At 40.6% G+C, this 22,236-nt stretch overlaps 3 protein-coding genes across 19 annotated transcripts in view; 1 reads left to right on the top strand and 2 right to left on the bottom strand.

The window, feature by feature from the left end:
* Nucleotides 1–1,611: 1,611 nt before the first annotated feature.
* ewsr1b (EWS RNA-binding protein 1b) lies at nt 1,612–9,941 on the bottom strand. Of its 15 annotated transcripts, none has more exons than XM_080466914.1 (15): nt 9,840–9,941; nt 9,361–9,397; nt 8,615–8,666; nt 8,200–8,341; nt 7,811–8,009; nt 7,497–7,720; nt 7,193–7,355; nt 4,092–4,126; nt 3,503–3,532; nt 3,280–3,395; nt 3,062–3,191; nt 2,825–2,935; nt 2,542–2,668; nt 2,103–2,459; nt 1,612–1,991 (listed from the first exon to the last, which is right to left on the bottom strand). In XM_080466914.1, the coding sequence occupies exons 1-15, from the start codon at nt 9,853–9,855 to the stop codon at nt 1,955–1,957; spliced, it is 1,776 nt and encodes a 591-aa protein (XP_080323040.1). In that variant the 5' UTR covers nt 9,856–9,941; the 3' UTR covers nt 1,612–1,954. The 15 variants fall into 15 exon arrangements, with proteins under 15 accessions (XP_080323040.1, XP_080323046.1, XP_080323043.1 ...); XM_080466920.1 differs by having other exon boundaries at nt 4,092–4,129; nt 7,461–7,720; nt 9,840–9,934; XM_080466917.1 differs by having other exon boundaries at nt 7,515–7,720; nt 9,840–9,929.
* An 802-nt stretch (nt 9,942–10,743) lies between these two features.
* Nucleotides 10,744–15,218, top strand: rhbdd3 (rhomboid domain containing 3). 2 transcript variants are annotated; one of them, XM_080467009.1, is made up of 6 exons: nt 10,748–11,276; nt 11,363–11,461; nt 11,544–11,746; nt 12,188–12,314; nt 12,415–12,672; nt 12,779–15,218. In XM_080467009.1, the coding sequence occupies exons 2-6, from the start codon at nt 11,442–11,444 to the stop codon at nt 12,945–12,947; spliced, it is 777 nt and encodes a 258-aa protein (XP_080323135.1). In that variant the 5' UTR covers nt 10,748–11,276; nt 11,363–11,441; the 3' UTR covers nt 12,948–15,218. The 2 variants fall into 2 exon arrangements, with proteins under 2 accessions (XP_080323134.1, XP_080323135.1); XM_080467008.1 differs by having other exon boundaries at nt 10,744–11,276; nt 11,363–11,746; nt 12,779–15,217.
* Nucleotides 13,706–22,236, bottom strand: part of emid1 (EMI domain containing 1) — a 60,822-nt gene continuing 52,291 nt past the window's right edge. Inside the window, exons 10-16 of one of the 2 annotated variants that reach the window (XM_080467006.1) lie at nt 21,729–21,818; nt 21,272–21,324; nt 21,105–21,167; nt 19,021–19,065; nt 18,735–18,779; nt 16,318–16,408; nt 13,706–15,024 (exon numbers count right to left, since the gene is read on the bottom strand). In XM_080467006.1, coding sequence (XP_080323132.1) covers nt 14,891–15,024; nt 16,318–16,408; nt 18,735–18,779; nt 19,021–19,065; nt 21,105–21,167; nt 21,272–21,324; nt 21,729–21,818 — 521 coding nt within the window. In that variant the 3' untranslated portion in view covers nt 13,706–14,890. Of the gene's footprint in view, nt 15,025–16,317; nt 16,409–16,570; nt 16,656–18,734; nt 18,780–19,020; nt 19,066–21,104; nt 21,168–21,271; nt 21,325–21,728; nt 21,819–22,236 lie in introns of both variants that reach the window. The other variant, XM_080467007.1, reaches the window with a different exon arrangement.

Genomic DNA, 22,236 nt, shown 5'->3' on the forward strand with positions numbered 1-22,236 from the left:
CACTCATGAGACTAATGGAAGGAACAAACACTTTCATTTTAGTCGAGATTTTAAGTTTCAGTGGGAGGTGGATGAACTTAGTGACTTTAATTCAAACAAATACAGCCATGTGGAGCCGTCCTCCATTGGAACAGCTGAAGTCATCTCCTCAAGTGCCTGTTTGAACTTAAGAGAAGTTGGAGCTCGGAGGGAGGACTTGTTTTCTTTTGAAAAAAAGGGGCTGTGTCTGTTTAAGAAAGAGAGAAAGAGAAAAAGAAAGGGAGGGAGGGAGGGAGAGAGAGAAGACGGAGAAGGCGGAGGTTGATGAGATCATTTTCTGGGCCTGGATGAATCAGCTTTTCTGTCAGTAAAGAGAGACAGATTTCAGTCTTCATGATAATCCACATGAGCAACTGGCCACAGCAAATGAGAAATGAGAAGTTCTTCAAAGACTTGAGTCGTGGCTGGGCTTCCCCCAGAAGGATAACGCCGGACAGTCTAGATTCACATCATGTACGCACAGATGTGAATGGTGACTGCAGCACCGAATGAGTACAAAAGTCTAATAGCGACCTGTGCCAACATCAACTTATCAGCCTTTTACATCAACAGTTTCGAAACTGCTGAAGGAGCAGCAGATTGTCTTACGAGGAAACTTTCCAAGGGTTGGAATTGAGGGTGCTTTGTAAGAAATGTAGATCCAAAGTTTCTTAAGACTTGGTCAAGAGAAACAAGAGGCAAAAACGTAATGGGTGGAAACAGGCCCTCCGAATGTTGAGAACAACTGGTCGTACAGGAGGGGAAAGGAAAGTCTTAGAAACCACATGCAGGACACATGTGAGACACATGCCATCGAATGACATCTGTGGTTAATAACTGCTTAAAGCAGCTTGATCACCTCATGGATCACAACATTCAAAGTAAAGCTGATCTTCACAAAATGGAAGGGGAAATGAGCAATAAGACATTTATTCTGAAGCCCTTCCACTGGCTCTCGATAGTTTAAACACAAGCTCAGTTTTAACGTTTAGAGTTGCTTTGTGGATTATATAAATACATGATATAAAAGGAGAATTAATGAAGTCCTGTCCTCCCTGTGCCTGATCAATGAAAAGCTCAATTCATTCTCATGTTAAGCAAGAGCACTTATAAGTTTCAGAACTGACGCCACCTAATGGCGAGAGAAGTAATAGCAGGGTGTGTTTAGGCCTTTCAGTAAGGTCGTTAAAAACAAACAAAAAAAAAAAAAACACTACAAGTTATACTGCAACCACATACTTCTGTGTCCGATTCAATCACCCCATGTCCTACAATTCAGGAGAAACTGGTTTGCAATTTTCCTGAAAGTCAAAACATTTGGCTTCAGGGGAGCTAAACCCTCTCCTGAGGAAGAAAATTCCCAGCTGACCGAGTCGTGTGAATGTGACCAGCCTCCTCTGCTACGAATGTGAATGAAGATCTACACTGCAACCCCAACTGATGTTCTGTGTTTAAACATTTTGTAAAAACTGGTCCTACAGACAAAAACAGTGACTTACAAATGTAAAGAAATTGTTTTAATACCCTTGTTGGGGCCTTTCTGTATTGTGATTTATTTTTGCAACTGCAACACCCACAACTCCAAGACATCTCCACAAATCAGTAAAATTTTAATTTCCAAGGTTATCATCATCATACAATTGTCAATCGGGGAAAAGGGAGACAATTTAGTTAAATGGAAAAAAAAAGAAGAAGCATTTTACAATACGTCAGACCTATTCTGAAAATTCTTTAAAAAAAGCAAAGACAAAACATGCACAGTACAAGATTCAGCATAAACATGGGGAAACTAAAAATACAAAAACAGAAACATGAGTAATGTAACTGCGCAGGTTGTATGAAAGCAGTTGTGTCACCACCAATATATGGAATCATAAATTAAAAAAATCTTCTAAAAATCAAATTCCACAACAGGAAACGATCAAGAAGTTGTTCTTCAGTAAGGTCGGTCTCTGCGCTCCTGGCGATGGTCCCTGAAGGCAAAAAATACTCGTTAAGAATCAAACTGTACTTTAGGGGTCAAACTGAAACTTGAAAGTTTAATGAGCAAGAATGAAAGATGCATTAAGTACATTTGTTCTCACCTCATGTCCATTTTGCCACCTGGCGGACCCATTCCTCGTCCTCCTCTGCCGCCCATTCGGTCCATTGGTGGTCCACCACGTCCAGCCCCACGGAATCCACCGCGATCCATGCCGCCGCGTCCCCTGAATCCACCGCGATCACCTCCCCAGCCTCCACGGAAACCTCCAGGGCCCCCGGGGCCTCCAGCGCCTGCTGGCCCACCACGATCCATGCCTCTGCCGCCACGCATTCCCATTCCACCTCTACCTCTGTCCCCTCCAAAAGGTGGAGGGGGGCCACCGCCTAAGCCTTCTGGTTTGGGAGCTTTGCACTGATTACACTCCATCCTCCAGGCAAAGTTCTGGTTGCCACAACCCCTGGAAACACAAAAAGTCCAAGTTGAAAACATCTATGAGACCGAAACTTCGCATCCAAGAAAACATGCTGTGAAGTACATACGGATTAGGGCACTCCCAGTCCCCTGCTCTCTGCTGCATGTTTCCTCCTGTGGGTCCACCTCTGCCCATTCCACGGGGGCCACCGCGAGGGACAAATCCACCGCGCTCTCCTCCACGGCCCATCATACCTGATTACACAGGGAAATACAAAACCTGTCAATCATGTGGTTGAAGCTGATTCCCAGCTGAAGTACACTGGATAAGAGCTTCAGTATGGAACAGAATCCTCTACAAACTTTATTTGTAAATCAACTTTAAAAAAAGACTGAGTGCTCAAGCTTTACCTCCACGTCCCATCATGCCATCTCGCATCGGCATGCCTCCTCTCATTCCACCCATCATGGGCTTTCGGCGTGCCATGGACACCTTCAGCCTCCGGCCTTGGAATTCTTTCCCTGCGGTGAGAAACAAGAAAAGTTGAAAACAGGACATAACCACTCACTATTTAAAGCGGCAGTATGAATTTTAAAAGGTGCTTTAGGCTTTATGTTCATGTCTGATATACAAAGTCTAGAACAAACCATCAAAGTGCTCCACAGCCGCTTTGGCACAGATGGGCTCCTCGTAGGACAGAGTGGCGTCTCCTTTGGGCTTTCCTGAGTCCTTGTCTGTGTATATGTTGATGGCCGGCTGTCCAAGTCGACGGTTGATCTTCAATGACGAGAGAATAAACAAAAGGTTGTTACAACATTGTACTTTTGCGTACAAAATACCATTTTGACTACAAAGCTCTTCTTACCCTGATCGGCCCAACATGCTTAAAGAACTCTGCCATTTCCTCCAGGTTGGCCTTCTCAGTCAGTCCTGTGATGTAAATGGTGCTGTTCTCAGAGTCATCCTGCTCTTCAGGGCGTCCTACAAGTTGCCAACAGAAAATACCAGTCAGGAAAAAAAGAAAAAACAACAAAAAAAAATAAATCCAGCCAACATGAGTTCTTTTAGTTCAGAAAGTTTCCTCTCACCCATTTCACGCTCGCCATCGTTCATTGGTCCTGTTGTCCATCGATTGAGGGAGAGGGGAAACAAAACAAAGACAAGTCAGTGCATCGAACTCAAGGTCAGGAGGCAACACCTGAGGAATACTACAGAAGATAATCCAGACACTCCTTTATAGACACATCGGTCATATTGGGAAGTTGAAAATGGCACCATACGGTCCACAATTCCCTGGAGCAATATTTGATTTGAAAATAGAAAACCTCAGACCCTTTGGTATATAATTGTGTCATTTGAAAAGCCTCTAAGACCAGTAAGAAATCCTCAGAAAAACCCTTTGAATTCCACTCGGACTTCTTAAAGCAACGATAAACACATTAAAGCAGAAATTTGTCATTAACCTTTCAAACCATAAGCAGTGACTGAATTATACCAAGTAACCCAAAGCAAATGGTCTCAGGCATTGAACGAAAATCCCCAATATTTTCAGATGTGTTCATGTAAGATAAATTTTGCATACCACAATGTAATACACTTCAATACTCAAAGGATATATTTTTCAAAGAAGTTTTAAGGCTTTGAAAGGACTAACCAGTGTAATTCTCAATAACTTACCACCAGGCTTACTGAAGCCACCTCTGTCTCCAGCGCTGCTATGGGGGAATAAATGGAGATATGAAGGCGATTTCCCTTTTACAGCCACTTCCACGGCTCGATCAAAGTGGCTTGATTGAGGGAGTAATCAAAACATTCTAACTATTCGGACAGCAACTTGGAACAACTCCCCAAAACTAGAAACACACAGTTTAACTCAAGGAAGAAAAGTGTTCAACTATGTGTCGTTCCTTAGCTAGTTCAATACAGTGAGTGACAGTTTTCATAAGTAGATACATTTAAAAAACAAAACAAAACAAACAAACAAACAAAGAAAAACCTAACATTTTTTTCACTGCTTGTTTAAATTGTGACAAAACCCAGCTATTTGAAAACATATTTAAAATAAGATTTCAGATGCACTGCTGGCACACATAGCCGTAGCAGGAACTAAGCCAACGCCTAGATTACATTAGGAAAGTTACAGGAGTCACATCAAGATTAAGAGTACAAATGGATACAATGCATCTGAAATTTCACAAAAGCATCAGCAGGAGACAAGATTCACTGAGTAAAAAAACAAAAGAAAAAACAGTTTTATACATTTCTTTTAAACAAATACCAAAAAGGGTTTACAGTGTTTTACCAAAATAAAGCTGAATGATAAAGAATTCATCTTTCCATGTACCCATCATGCTAATAAAAACCACCATCCTCAGTTCTTGAAAAAAAGGAAGACTTGGAATCTTTGTTTAAGCTTCCTCCTGTTGCTTAAGCTGGCCGCTCTGCACTGAGTACAGAAACTTTTTAGAGAATAGATGGCTTAAAATGGCTCTCACTGTTACCTGTACGGTATAAATGTGACAAAGCATGTTAAAAAGTGCTCAAACGAAAGTGATCAAACATTTGTATTCCAAACCACAAAAACAATTCAAACATTTCAGTAATGACATATGCCCCCCCAACACCCTCCAGATCAAACACACACCTGTGCAAAGCTAAAATTTACCTGAAAACATTTCTTCTGAGGTTGAAATAATACTGCTGACTAAGGTTTTATTCCTGATTCACCACTATTTGCTACGACTGCAGAGTTGTTCACTAAGTTATATAGTGCATACAAAGGAATGTTTCCCTGAGTTTGTTTATGCTGCACCAAATCCCCCAAAACTGTTATGAAGAATTCTATCCTTGTTAAAAAGGTGTATACATGAAGCCTGAATAGATTACTGTTGCTAAAGACCTGACGTGGCATTTCTGACCCATGAGCAGATCGCGTGGAGCGGGATGCATTTTGCAAAAACTAAACCTCTGTCCCTTCAATGACATCTATTAGAAATGAATCATGCGGATCAACCGTTGCATTTACTTGTTCTTTGATTTTTAAAAGGCAAAAACAAATGTCAATGACAACCTCTGATCATCATAAAATGTGTTTTTTGTTTGCGTCCTTTCAAGTCCTTCTGAGGAGTGTTGAGCTGGTCAACGAGATTTGGAACCCAGTTAAACCAATTCCAAAGAAATTCAACCTATACGTACATGAACAAAACTGCTGCCATGCTCAAAGGAACCCTGAACAAGATTTTTCAATCAATAGACCAAAGTAAATGCATCAAGCAAAATCTCAAAAAACTGGAGCCAAGAATTGATTGTGATGGATAAACATGTAGAAAAACCCAACCAAATATAAATAACATAAGTAAATAAAAGTCTCAAAGTTTTAATGTCAAATCTACATAGGATTAAATTTTTGTAAAGCAAAAGGAAAAAAAATAAATAATAATTTTATGAGACCACCCCATGTGATTTTCTGAAATATTGCAGGAAAAAAACCCACTAATATGCATTGTTAGCAAGTCTTCAATGCCAACATAACTAGAGTTATTGTCCATCGTCCATCTGCCTTTTAAAAGACGGCAACACCACAAAATGTTGCTGGTAAATAAAAAAGAAAAAATGTTGAATATCTAAGTGAGATTGTAAACAACTTTGTTCTTATTCTGGCTTTGCCATTGAAAATGGTTGTTAATATTGATCAATTCTTGTGGGGATAGATTAAAGTGACCTGAAAAATACCCATTGATAAAATTCAGAAATTCTTGAGCACAATTGTCAGATAATTTTAGACCAATGTTGGATCCCCAACCAAAAAACATGACAGAAACCCAAGAGTAATTATTTCACCGAGGTTTTGCCAGTAACAAATGTTGCAATTAAAATGGTGCCATCGTGTCTTTACAGTATGAACCCTCAAACCAACCAAACGCAGAGAAGTACGTTAGTGCGAGCTCTGCAGAAACCAACCTTACTGCAAGAACACCACTGAAATGGTAAGAGGAAAAAATATTGACCCATTGTACTACACATAGACATGTGAAATCAATGTACCGCATGAGGTTAATTAGAATTTTATCAAAATACCAATGTGAAGTATGCTCTTATAAAAAACCTTTTTTGTAAAAACTCCCAGCATGAAAAAGCTTCATATTCTACTTGCAAGTTTATGGTCAATTATCCCTGTGAAACCCTAAAGAGAATTATCCACCGCAGTGAAAGAAACTGACCTGATCGATGTTTGACTGATAGTGACACAGCATCTGACCATTAAAGAGAATCTACTGAAAGTATTGATATTGCAAAGATAAGGTGATTTTAAAGTACAATTCTTTTGCAAATCCTGACAAAGTATAAAATCTGCAGCTTCTCAACTGTCTAAACTTTGATGTTTTATTTTCAATTATCCATAATGATAGGGTTCTAGATACGAGTTGTTCAACTTAAATGCTTATGCACAGGTTTGATTAAAAAACATTGATAAATAAACATTTTACTTACCTTTGGCCACAAGAGGCAGGATTGAGAGAGACTCGATAAGAAGGCCTTCTGCTTGGATTTGTATTGAAATATTATGCACAAAACAGATGTTCATATGTGACAAGTTATGGCTGCCACGAACATCAGGATATTCTTGTGACACAAGAGAATGAATTGAATAACCGCTGATACATTACGGCAAATAATAACCATTTCTGATCAGACTTGTCTCAGTCCTGCCCCAAATGGCAACTGCACCTGCAAGTAAAAAGTAATTGTGAAATTGGGTGTTAAAGAAAGACACTTACCCCATGCCGCCACGCCCCATGCCTCCGCGTCCACGGTGCATCATCCCCCCTCGGTCAAAGCCATCCCTGCCAGAGCCTCTGCTGTCCCCTGACCCTGGGTACCTTGAAGACTCAGAGCCAGGGTAACTAGAACCTCCACCCTGGCCATCCTGTCTGTAGTTACCTAGAAGAGTCAGAAGACACTTGTTCACTAGTTTGTTTAAAGAAACATGAAACTCAACTGAGTATCGAAGACTGAAACAGAATTTAGATACAAAGTTGAGCTCACTATAATGACTAGACTGGTTGTAGCTGGGTGGTCCACCTTGCTGGTTGTACTGACTGGATTGAGCCTGGCCATAAGAGCCAGTGGTCTGAGGAGGGTAAGCAGGAGGAGCTTGCTGTTGCTGTTGGCTCTGCTGCTGGTAGCCCGGCTGCTGGTTGTAGCCCGCCTGCTGTCCCTGGTATCCAGGCTGCTGCTGACCATATGCTGCCGGTTGGGGGTAGTTATTTTGGTTGTAACTTGCTGGCTGGCTGTTGGCATTGTAACTAAAGAGACAAAGACAGGCAGAGTATAAATAAAACCAATAGCCATACTCACAATAAATGCCCTGTTTCATATTGATAAAGTGTACAAACCTCTGAGGTGCGGTAGGAGCAGCCTGCTGACCGTAGCCCGGGTAGGCAGACTGGGCAGTATATCCTGGCTGGGAGCCGTAAGACTGGGAGGCAGCTGGGGCAGCAGCAGCAGGAGTACTGTCATAACCACTGGCACCATATCCTTGGGCTGACTGTGAGTAGCTATGAGTTGAAGACTGTGCTGCAGGATAGCCAGCTGCTAAAGAAAGAAAAAACAAAGCATTGATTAAATCTGAATATCTCAAGCACACCTGCAATAATGTACAGACGATCAATAGGCAAGAGAACATTCTAAAATCAAAGACTCCGTAAAGTGAAAACTTGTCTCACTGTAATCCTGAACGAAATGTCAAGTTAAAGAAGCATGGCTTCCGTTTTTAACCACTGACCTGATGCCTGTTGGCCATATGAAGATCCATACTGCTGCTGCTGTTGTGTGTAGCCCCCAGCTGCAGGTGTGGTCTGAGAGTAGGTGCTCTCAGCTGCAGCAGGCTGGGCATATGATCCATAATTCTGTTGGCCATAGCTTTGCTGAAGGAGAAGAACATGGTTTAAGTCTAGCAAACCTATGCATTGTGACATAAAAACAGAAACAGCGACGAGCTTACTTGTATTCACTAAACTTTAGTTACAAGCCGCTTATATCACCAGGACAACTCTATCAACTTAATTCCCTTATATCTCAGTTTCATAAGCACCGATTTTCACTTACAGTGGAAAAAATCAACAGTGGCAAAAAGATAATAACCAATACAGTCCATGGTAATCCCCAATAAATTATAACTAAGTTATGTTCACCTTTACCTGTGCTGACTGTCCATAGCTTTGTGATGGCTGGGCAGCATAGGAGGCATACCTGGAAGATAAATAATTTCACAATCAGAAAATGTACAATCACTTGAAAACATACAATCAATGGTTAATTTAGGTGCTTATATTAAATGCGTTGTTACTCAGCTCCCTAAAGTTTCCAGTGATCAGGGCTTGGCGTAAAGAAATATTTACAAGTATACAGACTTCTGTTCAATCTTCAAAGAATTACTATCGAAGACTAAAAAGGTAAAAATCTACCTGTGTAAAGACGGCTCACGAGGTTAAAAGAAAACATTACTAGTTCAGTATTTAAAAAAACAAACGTATTCTTCATAACAGAACCATAATATTTTCCATCATAATTGAAATTTAATCCTAAAGCAAAATTATAGAGCTTGTCCAATGTCTATTTGTTTCTATGCTTTTGGATGTAAAAATTTGTTTTATGAAGTTGAAGTCTATGCATCAATAAAGTTCATTCACAATAGCACTTTTACATTAGCCCAATTTCATAGAAAATCTATCAATATTGCAAGACACCAGAAAGTATACACATTAACATGAGCTACTTTTAAGTCCAGGCGGGTATGTGTTTTTTATGATTTATGACCATGACAGGATAGTGAGCTCTGTTCTCCCTTATTCAAACACTACTTGATCTAACGAGGTCATTAACTCTTTAGCTGCAGGCAGACTTCTGCACAAATCTCCGGTGGAAGCAAACTGGAGAATCTTACCCCTGCTGAGCGCCACTCTGGCTGTAGGAGCTGTAATCTGTTGAAGGAGTCAGAAAGTGGGAGTTAAAAGCTGAACAATGAAGGCGCGCCAGCACGCTACTCGGGCCCGTCTTTAGGTCGCCATTCAACGTCGCGGCCTCTAACACCGTTCTTTCAGCTTACACACTGCTCCGAGCCACGTTTCGACGTGGTACTACCTCACACAGTAACAAATAACACCGATATGCAGCTGGTGAAAGTAAAATGCATCGAGCACGAAAAACCAGGCGGGAAAAAAATCCGAAATAAATGGAGGAGCTGGATGTAGCAGGCCTTGTGCCCGGCGCGAGCTAGCTTAACGGTCGACAATATTTCCTCGGTTTCGCAACGCCGAACTGCAAGTAAAGCATTAATGGCGCATTTAAATATGTAATAGCCAAACCATACAACGGGATATATTTAATAATCAGTATATAATCAATAATCTCTCGGCCACTCACCCGAAGCTGACGCCATTTTAGCCTGCCTGCAAAGACGACTGGACGACGAGAGTGCGAGGCAGCGAGCACTTCTCCCGGGTATACTCACGAAATCTCGCGATAAAGTCCGAAACCTGTTTGAACGAGAGGACTAAAGTCTACTTGCCAGGTCCCGGATGTGTGGAACAAAACATTGAATCCGAAAACTGAATTTGAATGAAAAGAATGAAACTGAAACGTGAGAATTAATTAGAGCAGCATTTTTCAATTGAATGAAATACAGTTTGGACTATAATTTGATACACATTCAAACCAATAGATTAAATTTCAAATTAGACCATTCAGATTGAGAGTTAAAGAATTACAATCACTTGTGGCACAAGATGGATCCCATAAATTTCACCATTTTAGAATAAAATAACTGGAATGTAAAATAAACCAAAGTTTTGCTTTAAAAATTGACTGTAAGTTTTGGTTTTCACGTCTTAAAACCATACATTTGACAAGTGGCACAAGATTAATAACACCCCCCTTTTCACAAAATTATGTCTAATTTTCTGCTAAACCTTCTTCTTTATGATTCTCCATTAAAATGTAGAGGAAACTATGTTGTGGTGTTTACATAAAAATGATAAACGATAGAGTACATCTTTCTTTTTTTACTTTAATGAAGAGTGAAAACATGATCAAAAGAGACAAAAACACAAATTCACCTGGAAGTGTTTGTTTATTCAACAAGGCACAACTTGTAGATTGCAACTCAAGAGGAGTGAAGAAACATGAGCCTCTATCAGAGATTAGTATCAGCACATTAGGCTTACTGTTAAATAGTATTTCTCTCGAAAAAAACGATGTAAACAATGTGAGACGTACAGATTGTTAATTATAAAGGTGTCCACATGGGGGCGCTGGTATATAACTAGACGTTGGGATTTAAACACGTAGAAGAAAACTTGCGGAAGTTCTTCCTTCTGTCAGTAGTGTTTACCTTTGCAAGCTGGATCTTTCTTGTAAGAATTAACCTTGAATTACTTTTTAAGAATGTGACAACTATAGAAAGTCGTTTACATCGTGTACCTTATGATGCGTATTAATTCAGTGGATTAAAGCGAGTCCATGTTATACTGGACTTGAGCTCCCAGTCTCATTGGAGCAGTGTAAACAGTGTTCTGTGTTTATCGGTAACCTTTTGGTTACAGTAAACACTGCTCTTGATGTGAGCACCAGTGGGTATTTATTTACCAGAATGCTGACCAGAAGGACCCGTGAGTAGTGAAGTCCCGCTGATCATGAAGATGCAGGCTCGTCTGTTGTCAGTGTGGTGTTGGTTTGGATCCGACCGTCCTGGATTCTGTCTGGGAACATCGTTCCTGATATCACTTATACTGCTGATGTATTCTGGGAGCGTCCAGGGAAGTCTCAGCTTAGGGCCAGGGGGAAACTTCCCGAGGTTCAAAGGTAATCTCCCAGTTCAAATTTTTCCAAACATGTTATTTCGGTCATTTGCTAAAATAGATTAACTTTTTTTTTTTTCTCATTCTCAGATTTATTTTTCTATTCTCTCAGTCATGATGATTCCCTCTCTCTACTGGTCAGTGTGTCCCTCTTGCTGCTGTTCGGACCATGTCAAGAGCGTCGCTGGGGTACAGTGGCCTTCCTGGCATTGTCCATCCTAACAGTAGCTGCCCTGCCATGTCTTTACACCCTCGTCCTCTTTGTGGGCAGCGGTGAGGCCAGCAGGATCTGTGGTTACTCTGCGGTCAAGCTGGCCCTGTTCACTGCGCAGTGTCGACAGGTGACACAGAAGAGGCTCCTAAGGTGTCTGCCAGTCTGGTGTCTCCCCTGGCTCCTTCTGCTGATCGGCCTGCTGCTACTTCCTGGGACACCTGCCCTCCTCCACTTCTGTGCCATCTGCATCGGACATAACTGTATCTTTTTCTATTATGTATATATAAAAACACAGCCCACTTAACCATGGGGCTGAAATACATTTTATTAGGTTATTCCTTTTCTCTCTGTTGATATGGTCCTTGTCAATCAAAGTGAACAATCAAAACCCAGAGGTTTTGATTGTTCACTCTATAAGATGACTCAATCTCCAAATCAATCATTCATATTTCTATTCATTTCCACCACACAAAGCTAAACAGTAGCAGAGATTTCACAAACTCCGGCGATGAGTACATTAGAGGGATCATGCCATTCACTTTCTTATATCTCAGTCCTTGTTGGTAAAATGACAAAAACTGAACTGGGTACAGACAATTTATTTCTAATACTTTTAATAACTTGCCAGATATCAGTCACGCTGGAATAAAAGATTGCTGTCATCACAAAATGTTTTTGATGAAACTTAATGATCCCTGCAGATCGTCAGCCTTTAATTGGGATGCTACAGGAGTTTGAAGAGGCCAGAGTCTTCGATCTCATTCCTGACTGGGTGTATATTTCCACTTCAGCCAAGTTCAGATTGCCCACCTATGCTACCTCACAAAGGTGGAATTCATGTCATAACATCTGTTGAATGCTTACATACATTGCCTGAATGCATAAACTGTAGCAGATTAATCCATTTTAACTTCATTTGTTGTCATAGATCTAGATCATTTTCTCCAACACTGCCTGCAGAGCAGGCAGCAACTTCCACAATAAGCGATGACCGCTCTGCACTGAACAACCAGTCATGGATTGAACCTGTGCCTGCCTGGTTAATGGAAGCATCTCCTGCGCTGTCAGAAGCAGATGTGCTGGAGGAGCAGATGTTGAGGGCAGGAATACTTGCTTCATTACAAGGCATCCCCGATGACCCTGATGCTAAAGTGGAGGTGCCCAAATCATCAGTTTCCTCTCTTCGGTTAGTGTAAAGTTATTTGTGAAAGATCTTTATGTAATTCTCAAATGTATCTGTGTTTTGAAGCCGTATTCTTCAGTTCACTGAAAGAGTAATGCATTCCCCTTAGACTCCAGCAGCTGGAGAAGATGGGCTTCCCCACAGAGAAAGCTGTTGTGGCTCTTGCAGCATCCAAGCAGCTAGACGGCGCTATCTCGCTGCTTATCGATGACAGCGTTGGAGAGCAGGCCGTGGTGGTGTCAAAGGGAAAGAGCCACATCCCACCATTAAGTAACTGAATGTGCCCACAGTCCTGGCCTGAGGCTCCTGTGATTGTGTTTATGCAGTGAGCTGAATACATGCAATGCTTGGGTTTTGCTGAGCTCCAGTATTTTCCCTGTGGGTTATTAAGTACTTTGATAATCTATGCTGTTCTTTTCCAGTTTTGTTTTGGGCACGTTTCTGTAGATTTACATTTGAGGGTGGGCGGAATTTATTTATTGTAAAGGGTCTGAATGTGTATTACTTGATTACAAATGAAAACATCAATGCTGTACATAGTGATCTGACCTCACAGGGAAAGTGTTCGGTACTGCTTCAGGTTCTGGTTCAAATTTGGATTTGGGAGCCTTTCTGTGTGGAATTTGCACTTCTTTATGTGCATGTTTGGTGAAAACCATGCATTTGAAGGTAAATTGAGGTACTACTTTGTCTGTAGACGTGATTGAGGCTCTTTGTGTTGCCCTGTGTCTGACTAGTGATTAGTTCAAGGCACACGCTGCATGCTGACTTCACCAATAATCAGCTGAGATCGGCTCCAGCACCCCACAACTCTGAGTTGGATAAAGCAGAATAGCAGGTGGGTGGATGAAAACAGGCAGCATGAGGGTTACCCAGTATTGTGATGAACAAGTATCCTGTTAAAAAGAAGGGAATGGAAAGCTGTGTGTTTTTACTTTTTCCACAACTATGAAGATCATTTTTGAGAACTTAATATATGTTGTCATGGAAAAGTCGGAAGAGTTCTGCTGCACCACAAATGAAAACAGTCCACATGTTCAAAAAACACAACAATGAGCAGGATTTTTATTACAGTATTCATCTAGACAGGACTATCTTGACATAGTAACACGTTTGCAAGAAAAAAAGTTCAAAATATGAAATGGTTACACAACAGCATACATAAAAACAAACAAAAACAAACGTACAGTTCGTCATTTTAAATAGTTTCACAATAAGTTCGATATACGATTACAAAAACATGTATTTTCATCAGGATAGTTTAAGAAGTCCATGTTTACCAACACAACAGTGGTAAAAATATGTTCAAGTTCCTTGTCCATTATCATTTTTTTATTTCCCGTGTGTGTGTGTGCGCGTGTGTGCGCGTGTGTGTGTGTTAAAGGTTTTCAAATAGACACATAGGATTCATTTTAATTCTAGTACATTTTTATGTTCCCTCTGATTTGTAGCAAACTTCAAATTCAAATGTTATTTGCATGAATTTACTATGAAAATGCCTTTTTACGCTTCATAACATCACTTTATCAGTACATATAGTAAGGTGGGGGGCACTCACACCAGAAACTACAAATCACCGTTGCCAACACAAACCTCCGTTAGAGTAGAGATGACTTCATTTTTTTTTTTTAGTGCACTACATTACATCAAGTTAAACAAAATGATAGAAGTATAACAAAATGAATATTAGAAGGAGAGGTCTGTGTAATCGTGCCCTGAAAACTGTACATGCTCAATATTTCTTAAATAATGGACTCTCTTTAGATTGCAGTTAAATTGTAAAAGCAATACAAACTTAAATCCAGTCTCAACTCTCACATCGGATGTCGACTTCAATCGATTATTCTGGATGACCCTTAATGTCCAGTACTGCACAGGGCTTTAGGAAGAGCACCAGAGAGTATTCTTTTCTTTTCCTCAAACATAAAACTCTTTAACATGAGGCTTCAAGAAACTGAAACACAGAGGGGGCAGCAGGGAGCGTTTGTGTAAAAGTAAATGTTTATGGCAGTGGGGAGGCAGATGAGGGGGTCAAACTAGTTCTCAGGTTCCCCATGGAGCATCAGTGGAGTTTCCCTGAGGTGTCACCCTCCCTGAATCTGACCGGTAAAGGCCAGAGCAGGTTTCAAACATGGTCTAAATCTGTTGAGTGCTGATGAGACCTAAAGGAGGGGGGAGTCAACCCAGCCAGTGATCCTCAAGCCGAGCGGGGGAGGAGGGGCTACTTCTCTCGAACCTTGGTGTCGGAGGACAGAGGAGAAGCAAGTCGATGTGGAATTGCACCTGCTCGCTTATCTCTGTAGAAACTAGGGGAGGCAGTGCCAAACGGTCCATCCCCAGACCCTAGATCAGGCTCTGTTGAAGAAAGACAGCAGTTTGAACGGGGCCTCCCTGTCCACCAGTGTGTGTGGACATGTGCACTCTGTAGTCCTGATGCAAATATACTCATAACCTGCAGCTAACACCACTAGGTTTTTACTTTGGGTACCTCTGTGGAGGAACTGCATTAATTACTTTTGGTATCAATAAAATGCTCTATTTGTTCTCTGCTGTGATGTGACTCATTCATAAAAAATACAAAAAATTTAAATCATTGGTCAGATTTCCCTCCACCCATCATATCTTTAAAATCTTATTTACAACCAACATCCCAAAACCTACAGAGTGGTATCTAATAAAGAGAAAAAAAAGCAAAAATTGTCACATTTCATAGGTCAAGATTGTTGTGGATATTTCCTCTCTAAATTTATTTTCTATATATAATCATTACAGAATTATGCGCTAAACTAACGTCCTTTAAAGGTACAATATGTAGGATTTAAGAAGATCCATTCTTGTATTTTGAATAGAAGTGGAGGCTCACTGTGGTGTTTGTTTTATTCTCAGTCTGAGCCCTGAGAGCTTTGAAAGTTTGCTTTAAATTGGTCAGCTTGATTTCTATAAAGATCTCTGCAGCACGATAAGAAGCTGCCCTTTTCTGGGGTCGTTTGATGATCTACTTTCCCACAATGTTTTGAACTTAAAACGTTACATATTGTACCTTCAAATAATGTAAAACTTGTCCAAAATGCTATGTTGAAATGTATTGTTGGTTGGTTTTGCATCAGACAAGTGACCAAATAACAGTGAAATTAAAAAAAAAAAAAAAAAAGTTTAACATGCAGAACAACAGTAATCTGCTTCCTTGGGACTAAAGACAGGACAGATTTAAACAGTTTTGGAAACATCAGCAAGCAAACAATCATCTGATCTTTGATTAAAATGTTGCTACATTCTACTTAATACTTGGATATTTGTCTTATTATCTGTTACATCGTAGCACCACCACTTTCCATCGGTGAGGAGGGCACAACAAAATGCACAAATACAAAAATATAAGCAAAACTGTTGAAAGTGTGTCTGCAAAAACTGTATAGCTATGAACACCGACATCATTGGAAGATCTCAACAAAAAATAATAGGAGAAAAAATAATTTGAATATCTTGTTTATGTTTATACAAAAGGTATGCATTCCTAAGCTTTTCAGTGGCTAAAAACATAATTTAGTAGTTCAGTAACAAGTGGTTATCAGAAATTCTGGCACTAAATCTTGTCAAGGAGGTGAGTGAGGGCCGGCAGAAAGGCGAGTGCGGATGTCTCAGCGTTACCTGGCCAGATGATAGCCTCCAGCAGTGTCACCCTGCGAGCCAGAAGCTCGAGATCTGCCTGCAAGTCGTGGAACATCTGCAAGCTAATGTCCTATAGAGCAGTGACAGGAGGGACTGTGTGAGGGTGTGGAAGCACCAGCCCGAGTCCTGGGGCTGCTCGCGACTGTTCCCACTCCCTGCTTCAGCAGTGCAGTACAGTGGAAGACCTTTGACCGCTGCCTAAAGCTGACCCTGCCTCAGGCCTCCTACTCACCATGAATACCGATCATAGTCTCAAGGATTAAAACCCTCTCGGCTAAGATCTTCAGCGCCTCTCTGATCTGATGTATTCCGTCCCCCTGTGAAGATAGATACAGCCGTCAAGGTAAGGAGCACAAGCCAGAGAACTGCTCGCCAAGATGCAAGTCTTTTTTTTTTTGTTTGTTTGTTTGTTTGTTTGTTCTCAATACAGTTCAGCAGTTAGAAGGTTAAAACAGTCCACATATCTGCCCAGCACTGTAAGACATCATCCTGCACTTCTCTGGATCTCCCTCATTCTCTGAACATGCAGCTACATGAGATCTCTGCCATGCTGAGCTGGGCAACATCAGCATGCACATTACAAACCAGCCTCATACTGGTGACAACTCTCCATTACGCTTTCCCATGAACTAGACTGCATCATGCCATCCACATTGTTTTGGTTGGACAGTTCAGCCAGGCAAGTTTTACTCAGCTCCACAGTGTTCATCCTTAACACTGTGGTCACATAAGCTACTGAATGTCATGTAACAGTTGCCAGGGTAGATTTATTTTCATACTTGATTTCCCTTAGGTTAAAGAAGGAGGCAATGATTTTCAAAAGTCATGAACAATAAAAGTGGCCGACTAAGACAAGTAAGTCAGAGACAGTGGAAAGCATCACTATTATAAAAGGCATGCGGAGAACGGGTGGGGGGGGGGGGGGGGGGGGGGGGTTCTGCCATGAATTTGATTAATGAGACAAAACAAAGACATACTTCGCATTTACAGAAAAAAGGCAAAGTTACAGTAAGTGTTTGGTTGACGGTGTCAGTTTGTGAGCTGGCTGGTCCATCACTTCAGTTCAGACTGAAATGATGGCCAAAGTTTTTTTATACACTTTTCTGATTCCCACAGACTTAAACTCATCGACTTGTGAATCTCTGATTCAGCTTTTAGTGAAATATTTTGACATGCCACGAAAACTGATGCAATCATGTCGGTGAACTTTAGAACCTTAATCTTGACGTGTGGTCATTCCAGCCTCACATAGTGACTGACGCAACGCTCACAGTATTGGGACCTAAATTAAACGTCAGTATTTTTAGACCGGCTTTGCCTCCTTTCAGCTTGATTTTCTGTGTGATTTCATTTGTAAGTTGGTGTTTTGTATTAGTCGACAGAAAAAGAAAGTTAACGTGGTGTCAGTAGAAATCATGCAACGTTGCATTGTGGGAGAAACAGAGGATAGCTGTATCCACTCCACTCACATCAGAGCACAACACCTCCAAACCCAACAGGACCCGCCAATGATGAATATATGAAGTGATTTGGCATACACATTTCACATATTGTCTTTGTGTTTGAATCCAAAACCATTAAGTGGATATGTGAGCCAATCTCAGGTTGAAGGAAGAGGTTTACTTTTCAAAGAATTTATGCAGAATTAAGATCTGTTTTTACTCAATCAGCTGAAGTGCACAGGGCCACTCTCTTTTTATGTGTATATGCCAAAATCAGATGGTGAACAGTGACTGTGAGAGGTAGCCATGGGGACAGTAGCTTGCAGAGGGAGTCAGACAGCTTTAGGGTCAAGAGGACAGCAGTCCTGAGCACACCCCGAGGACCGACAAAAAACACGTTAACACACAAAAGTCAGACACATCAAATATACTCAAACAGACATAAACAACAATATCAAACATATATTTTATGATTATTAAAAGGTGGGAGAATATGGACTTGGGAGAGAAAGAGATGCGATAGATCATTTTGGGACAAATCACAATCATAAACACGGAGACTGTAAAGATATCATTTGAGAGGATGAGCAAAGTTAAGACTTGATTTTACACGCTAACGTAATTTATTGCATTACAAACTGAACATGAACATGACATTAATAAAAATGTCTTACATTGAGATTGTTCTTGTGAAATGAGAAAGTTGTAAAAGAAAAGTACGGGTTAGACAGACAAAAACAACATTCAATTCTCAACAAAGGATTCTTCTAAACCTTTTTAAACTGACAGCATGTCCTCATCACTTTTCAATTATCTGTCCGGGGATTGTGAATGAAAACCAGCTGCTCAGCTAACTCATTCTTGGTGATTTGGGAACTTACATGTTAATCAATGTGCTGATAAGTAAAAAAAAAGAAAAGAAAAGAAAAACATTTCCAGCCACTACGTTCTTACCGGTAAACCCTTCTCTCCTGGCTCTCCTTTGGGACCTGGTGCTCCCTGAGAGGAAACAATGACAACAGAAATTTTGACTTCATTAACATTTTCAAAAGCTGCATGGCAGTTTACAGGGCTCCCTCCCACTGTGATTGCCATATTACTGCTCGGTGTGGCTTGTGAAGCTGCTGGTGAATGTAGTTTACAGTAATATAATCAGCTGTGGCGCGTTGATTCCCACTGCTTTATACATTCATGGTCTGAGGCAATGGTGCTAAAGACAGCAGGGATGGATGTGGCTTACCGACTCGCCTCTGAAGCCCCTCTCTCCTGGGTAACCTAATGGACCCTGGGAAACCAGAGCAGAAAGTCGTTGGACGAAGAAAAACTTAGAAAATATCAAAGTACTCTCCAGCTGTAATTTTATACATGCAATACTGTTCTAGTATCTATGCAACAATACGTTTGATACGGTTAATAAACGGGGGACAGGCTAACAATGTAACGCTGATAGTGTTCAAACAAACACTAAACATGTTAACTTCTACAAAGTCCATCTCGTCCCACAACTATCTGACAGACGTACCACTTTTTTAAGAACTCAACCAGACGACTGTGTTTTGTTTATAAGGGAATAAACAATCTTAATCCTTATTTTCTATCTTCGTCACCTATAAAGTAGTTCTGAGGACGAGACTGTGTGCAAAGTAGCACTGCCGATTGCCTTTTAATTAAAGGTTTGGTTTTTGATTTGACCGTTTGTGGGAGGTAGGAGGGGACCATGTGCAGCAATCTTGTTGCATAAAATGTCTTGAATTGGGCTGATCTTTCTTCAGCTCTATAGTGAACAGCAGAATCCAACTTATTCCCACTGAATAGTGTCTCAATGTAGGTCAGTGGGGTCAACCAGGTGGCCTGTAAAGTGTAAAAATAACAACCTGGGTGTTACAAAGGTGTAATAGCAAGGGTGTTAAACTCCTTACCCTAATATAGTATCAAAAGGAGGATCTGTGTGTGCATTAATGTGTGTACAAAACCAATCTCCTAACATTCAATTTTTCAATGTCCCCAATCTGTCCACCAGGTGTCGCACTGGTTTTAGTAAATAGCAGCAACGGTCTGAGCAGAGATGAGCGATGCAGCAGAGACAAAAAGACTTCATCACTTCAGAGCTAACAATGAAGGTGAGTTAGTTAAAATCCTGTGTCCAAGAAGTTTTTTCTGCTCATTAATCTGAGGAGAAACTCAAGACAGTTTTTTGATTGTATCGAGAAAAGATGAATGGACGACTTTATTTGAGCTAAATATTAAAAGAAAATATAAAGAAAATGTTACGAGAAGGGTTGTTAACATTGACTCGAAGACTTTTCCGACTTTTCTATTATTTGAACAAATTCTTATAGAATTTTACCGTTAACACAACTATACTCATTCTTGCTACTCAAAATTTATCATGACACCATTCTTAAAGTATTTAAAATCCAAATATTCACACAAAACACCATTTTCCTTTTTTTGTAGGTGTGCATTTGCCAACGTGGTCCCTCAGATCCACCTAACACACCGGGTTCATAATATGGGTGAAGCTTTACAGTGAAAGGCCTGTCCGAGTCATTCCTTCTGAAAATAACAATTAATAAATACTATTTGTGATATTCTCAATAAAGAGAATGAAATGTGCCATCAGAATATCGTAATTTTATTATAATAGTCATCAGTGTTTAACAAACTATGTTAAAACCTAATTGCGTCCAGATTGAGTATTCTGTACAAATGTGGGTATTTATGATTAATTATGGTGTTGAAATAAACTGAATATTATTGGTATCAAAAATGTTTTTGCTTGCAATTTTCCGCAATACTGTACTTTGATATCTTTGGTCAGTTATATCTGCAGCGTGCCTTCAAACTGTACAGTTATTCCCATGATGCTTCACTCGTGGCTGAAGACTTGAAATGGGCACACGCTCCTTTTGCCTTTAATTTTCACATGATGGAAAATGTATCAAATTAAGTTGTGAATTTTTTGATGCTACTTGGAATGCGTTCATGAGAACAACCAATATCATTTGTAAAAAGAGCATCAAATGTGAACATGAACTTCAAGTGAAGGAAAACTGAAGAGTTGTTGGTATTTGTTGACTGCTTTGTAATTGTACTTGTTTGGCCCATTTGTGACCAAATAAGATTTTAAGTGACCCCTGACCCCGACTTTATGGCAATCAATTGTATTTTATAGGTCTCATCAAGTGTGCATTCTTTTTCTTTCTCCTTTACATTGGCTTGGAGCTGAACATGAGCATCTGTCTGTTGCGTAACTCTGTCATATGTTCAGAAATGATGAGAGCTCTGTCTCTGCAGAACAAATAAATAAAGCTGCGTACTCACTCTCTCCCCTCGCTCTCCTTTTGGTCCTATGGGACCCTGTGTCCCAGGAGCTCCAGAATTCCCCTGAGTTTAAAAATGAAAAATACAGATTTATGCAGCATCACCTCTGACTGCGGTTAACTCAGCAGGTGCTCAGCACTGCACTGCCAAGCTGTGAGCAAGCTTACATTCTGTCCTGGTGGGCCGGGCGGTCCTAATGGGCCCTTAGGACCAGGGGGACCTACGTTATTGATAAAAAGACACATATTAGTTTTGCCTGCTGAGCAGACATGTAACATGGAAAGTACCTGGAGTTGTTTGTGATTTAAGGTTCAGTATGTTTACTCAGCTGTGAAGGGCGTTTACGCTTGATGAAGTGGTTAAAGTTAGCATTTCTTCACACACATCTATCAAAGCTGGCTATACAAACTTCTGGTTAAAGTGAAATTAGATTTTGATTGACATCTGCCCGAGAAAGTTGACAGAAATATGTATTACTGCTGAGTAGCATGATTGACACTGCGGTTTTAGTGAGTTTTACTTGTAAACTTGTGAATCAATGTATATCCTATTAATGATAGTTGTTTTCCACCACAGCAGGCTTGTTTTGAGCAAATGGAGATAAACTAACTGGTAAGTGCTTACCGATGGGCCCTGGAGGACCCTGAGGTCCTGGAACAGGCAACCCTCGTGAGTCATGGAAAGTGTTGCTGAAGAAGGGGTCTTTTCCACGACCTGAGGAGAAACATAGTGTGTGCTTAATTGGATTCAGAAACTACTTTTCTCAATACCTGCAGAAGATAAGCCAGATTTATAACAAGCATTGTGCTTTTTCATCAAATCAAATCATATTCAAAGTGTGCGACCATTGCATTTATAAATGCTGAAGAACCTGATGGTGGGAGTTACTTTTGACCAGGACTCCCACATTAAATAAGTGTGCAGGACTGCTTTCTTTCACCAGCATGATGTCTCTGAGGTCAGGAACATGTTGAGACACTCTCTCCCTCTCTCGTCCTGTGATCCTGGTCTGGAAGTTTGTGGTCTAAAGCTCCTGCCCCCATCACGTCTGCAGTGAGTGGATTTATGACTGTAGATTTATCTGTTTGCTATGACAATCTGTTTGATGGTTGTTGCTCCTATCTCTGTCCTT

This window comes from Lipophrys pholis, assembly GCF_963383615.2.
Source record: "Lipophrys pholis genome assembly, chromosome: 7".
NCBI lineage: Eukaryota > Metazoa > Chordata > Actinopteri > Blenniiformes > Blenniidae > Lipophrys > Lipophrys pholis.

Coding starts and splice junctions, on each gene's coding strand:
- ewsr1b (XM_080466911.1), bottom strand. Junction 8,667..9,360: donor CAGAGTGGCGCTCAGCAGGG/GTAAGATTCTCC, acceptor TTTATCTTCCAG/GTATGCCTCCTATGCTGCCC. Junction 3,533..4,091: donor TGGCTTCAGTAAGCCTGGTG/GTAAGTTATTGA, acceptor GATGGACAACAG/GACCAATGAACGATGGCGAG.
- rhbdd3 (XM_080467008.1), top strand. CDS start 11,108: ATGAAGATGCAGGCTCGTCTGTTGTCAGTGTGGTGTTGGTTTGGATCC. Junction 11,277..11,362: donor AAACTTCCCGAGGTTCAAAG/GTAATCTCCCAG, acceptor TCTCATTCTCAG/ATTTATTTTTCTATTCTCTC. Junction 12,673..12,778: donor TCATCAGTTTCCTCTCTTCG/GTTAGTGTAAAG, acceptor CATTCCCCTTAG/ACTCCAGCAGCTGGAGAAGA.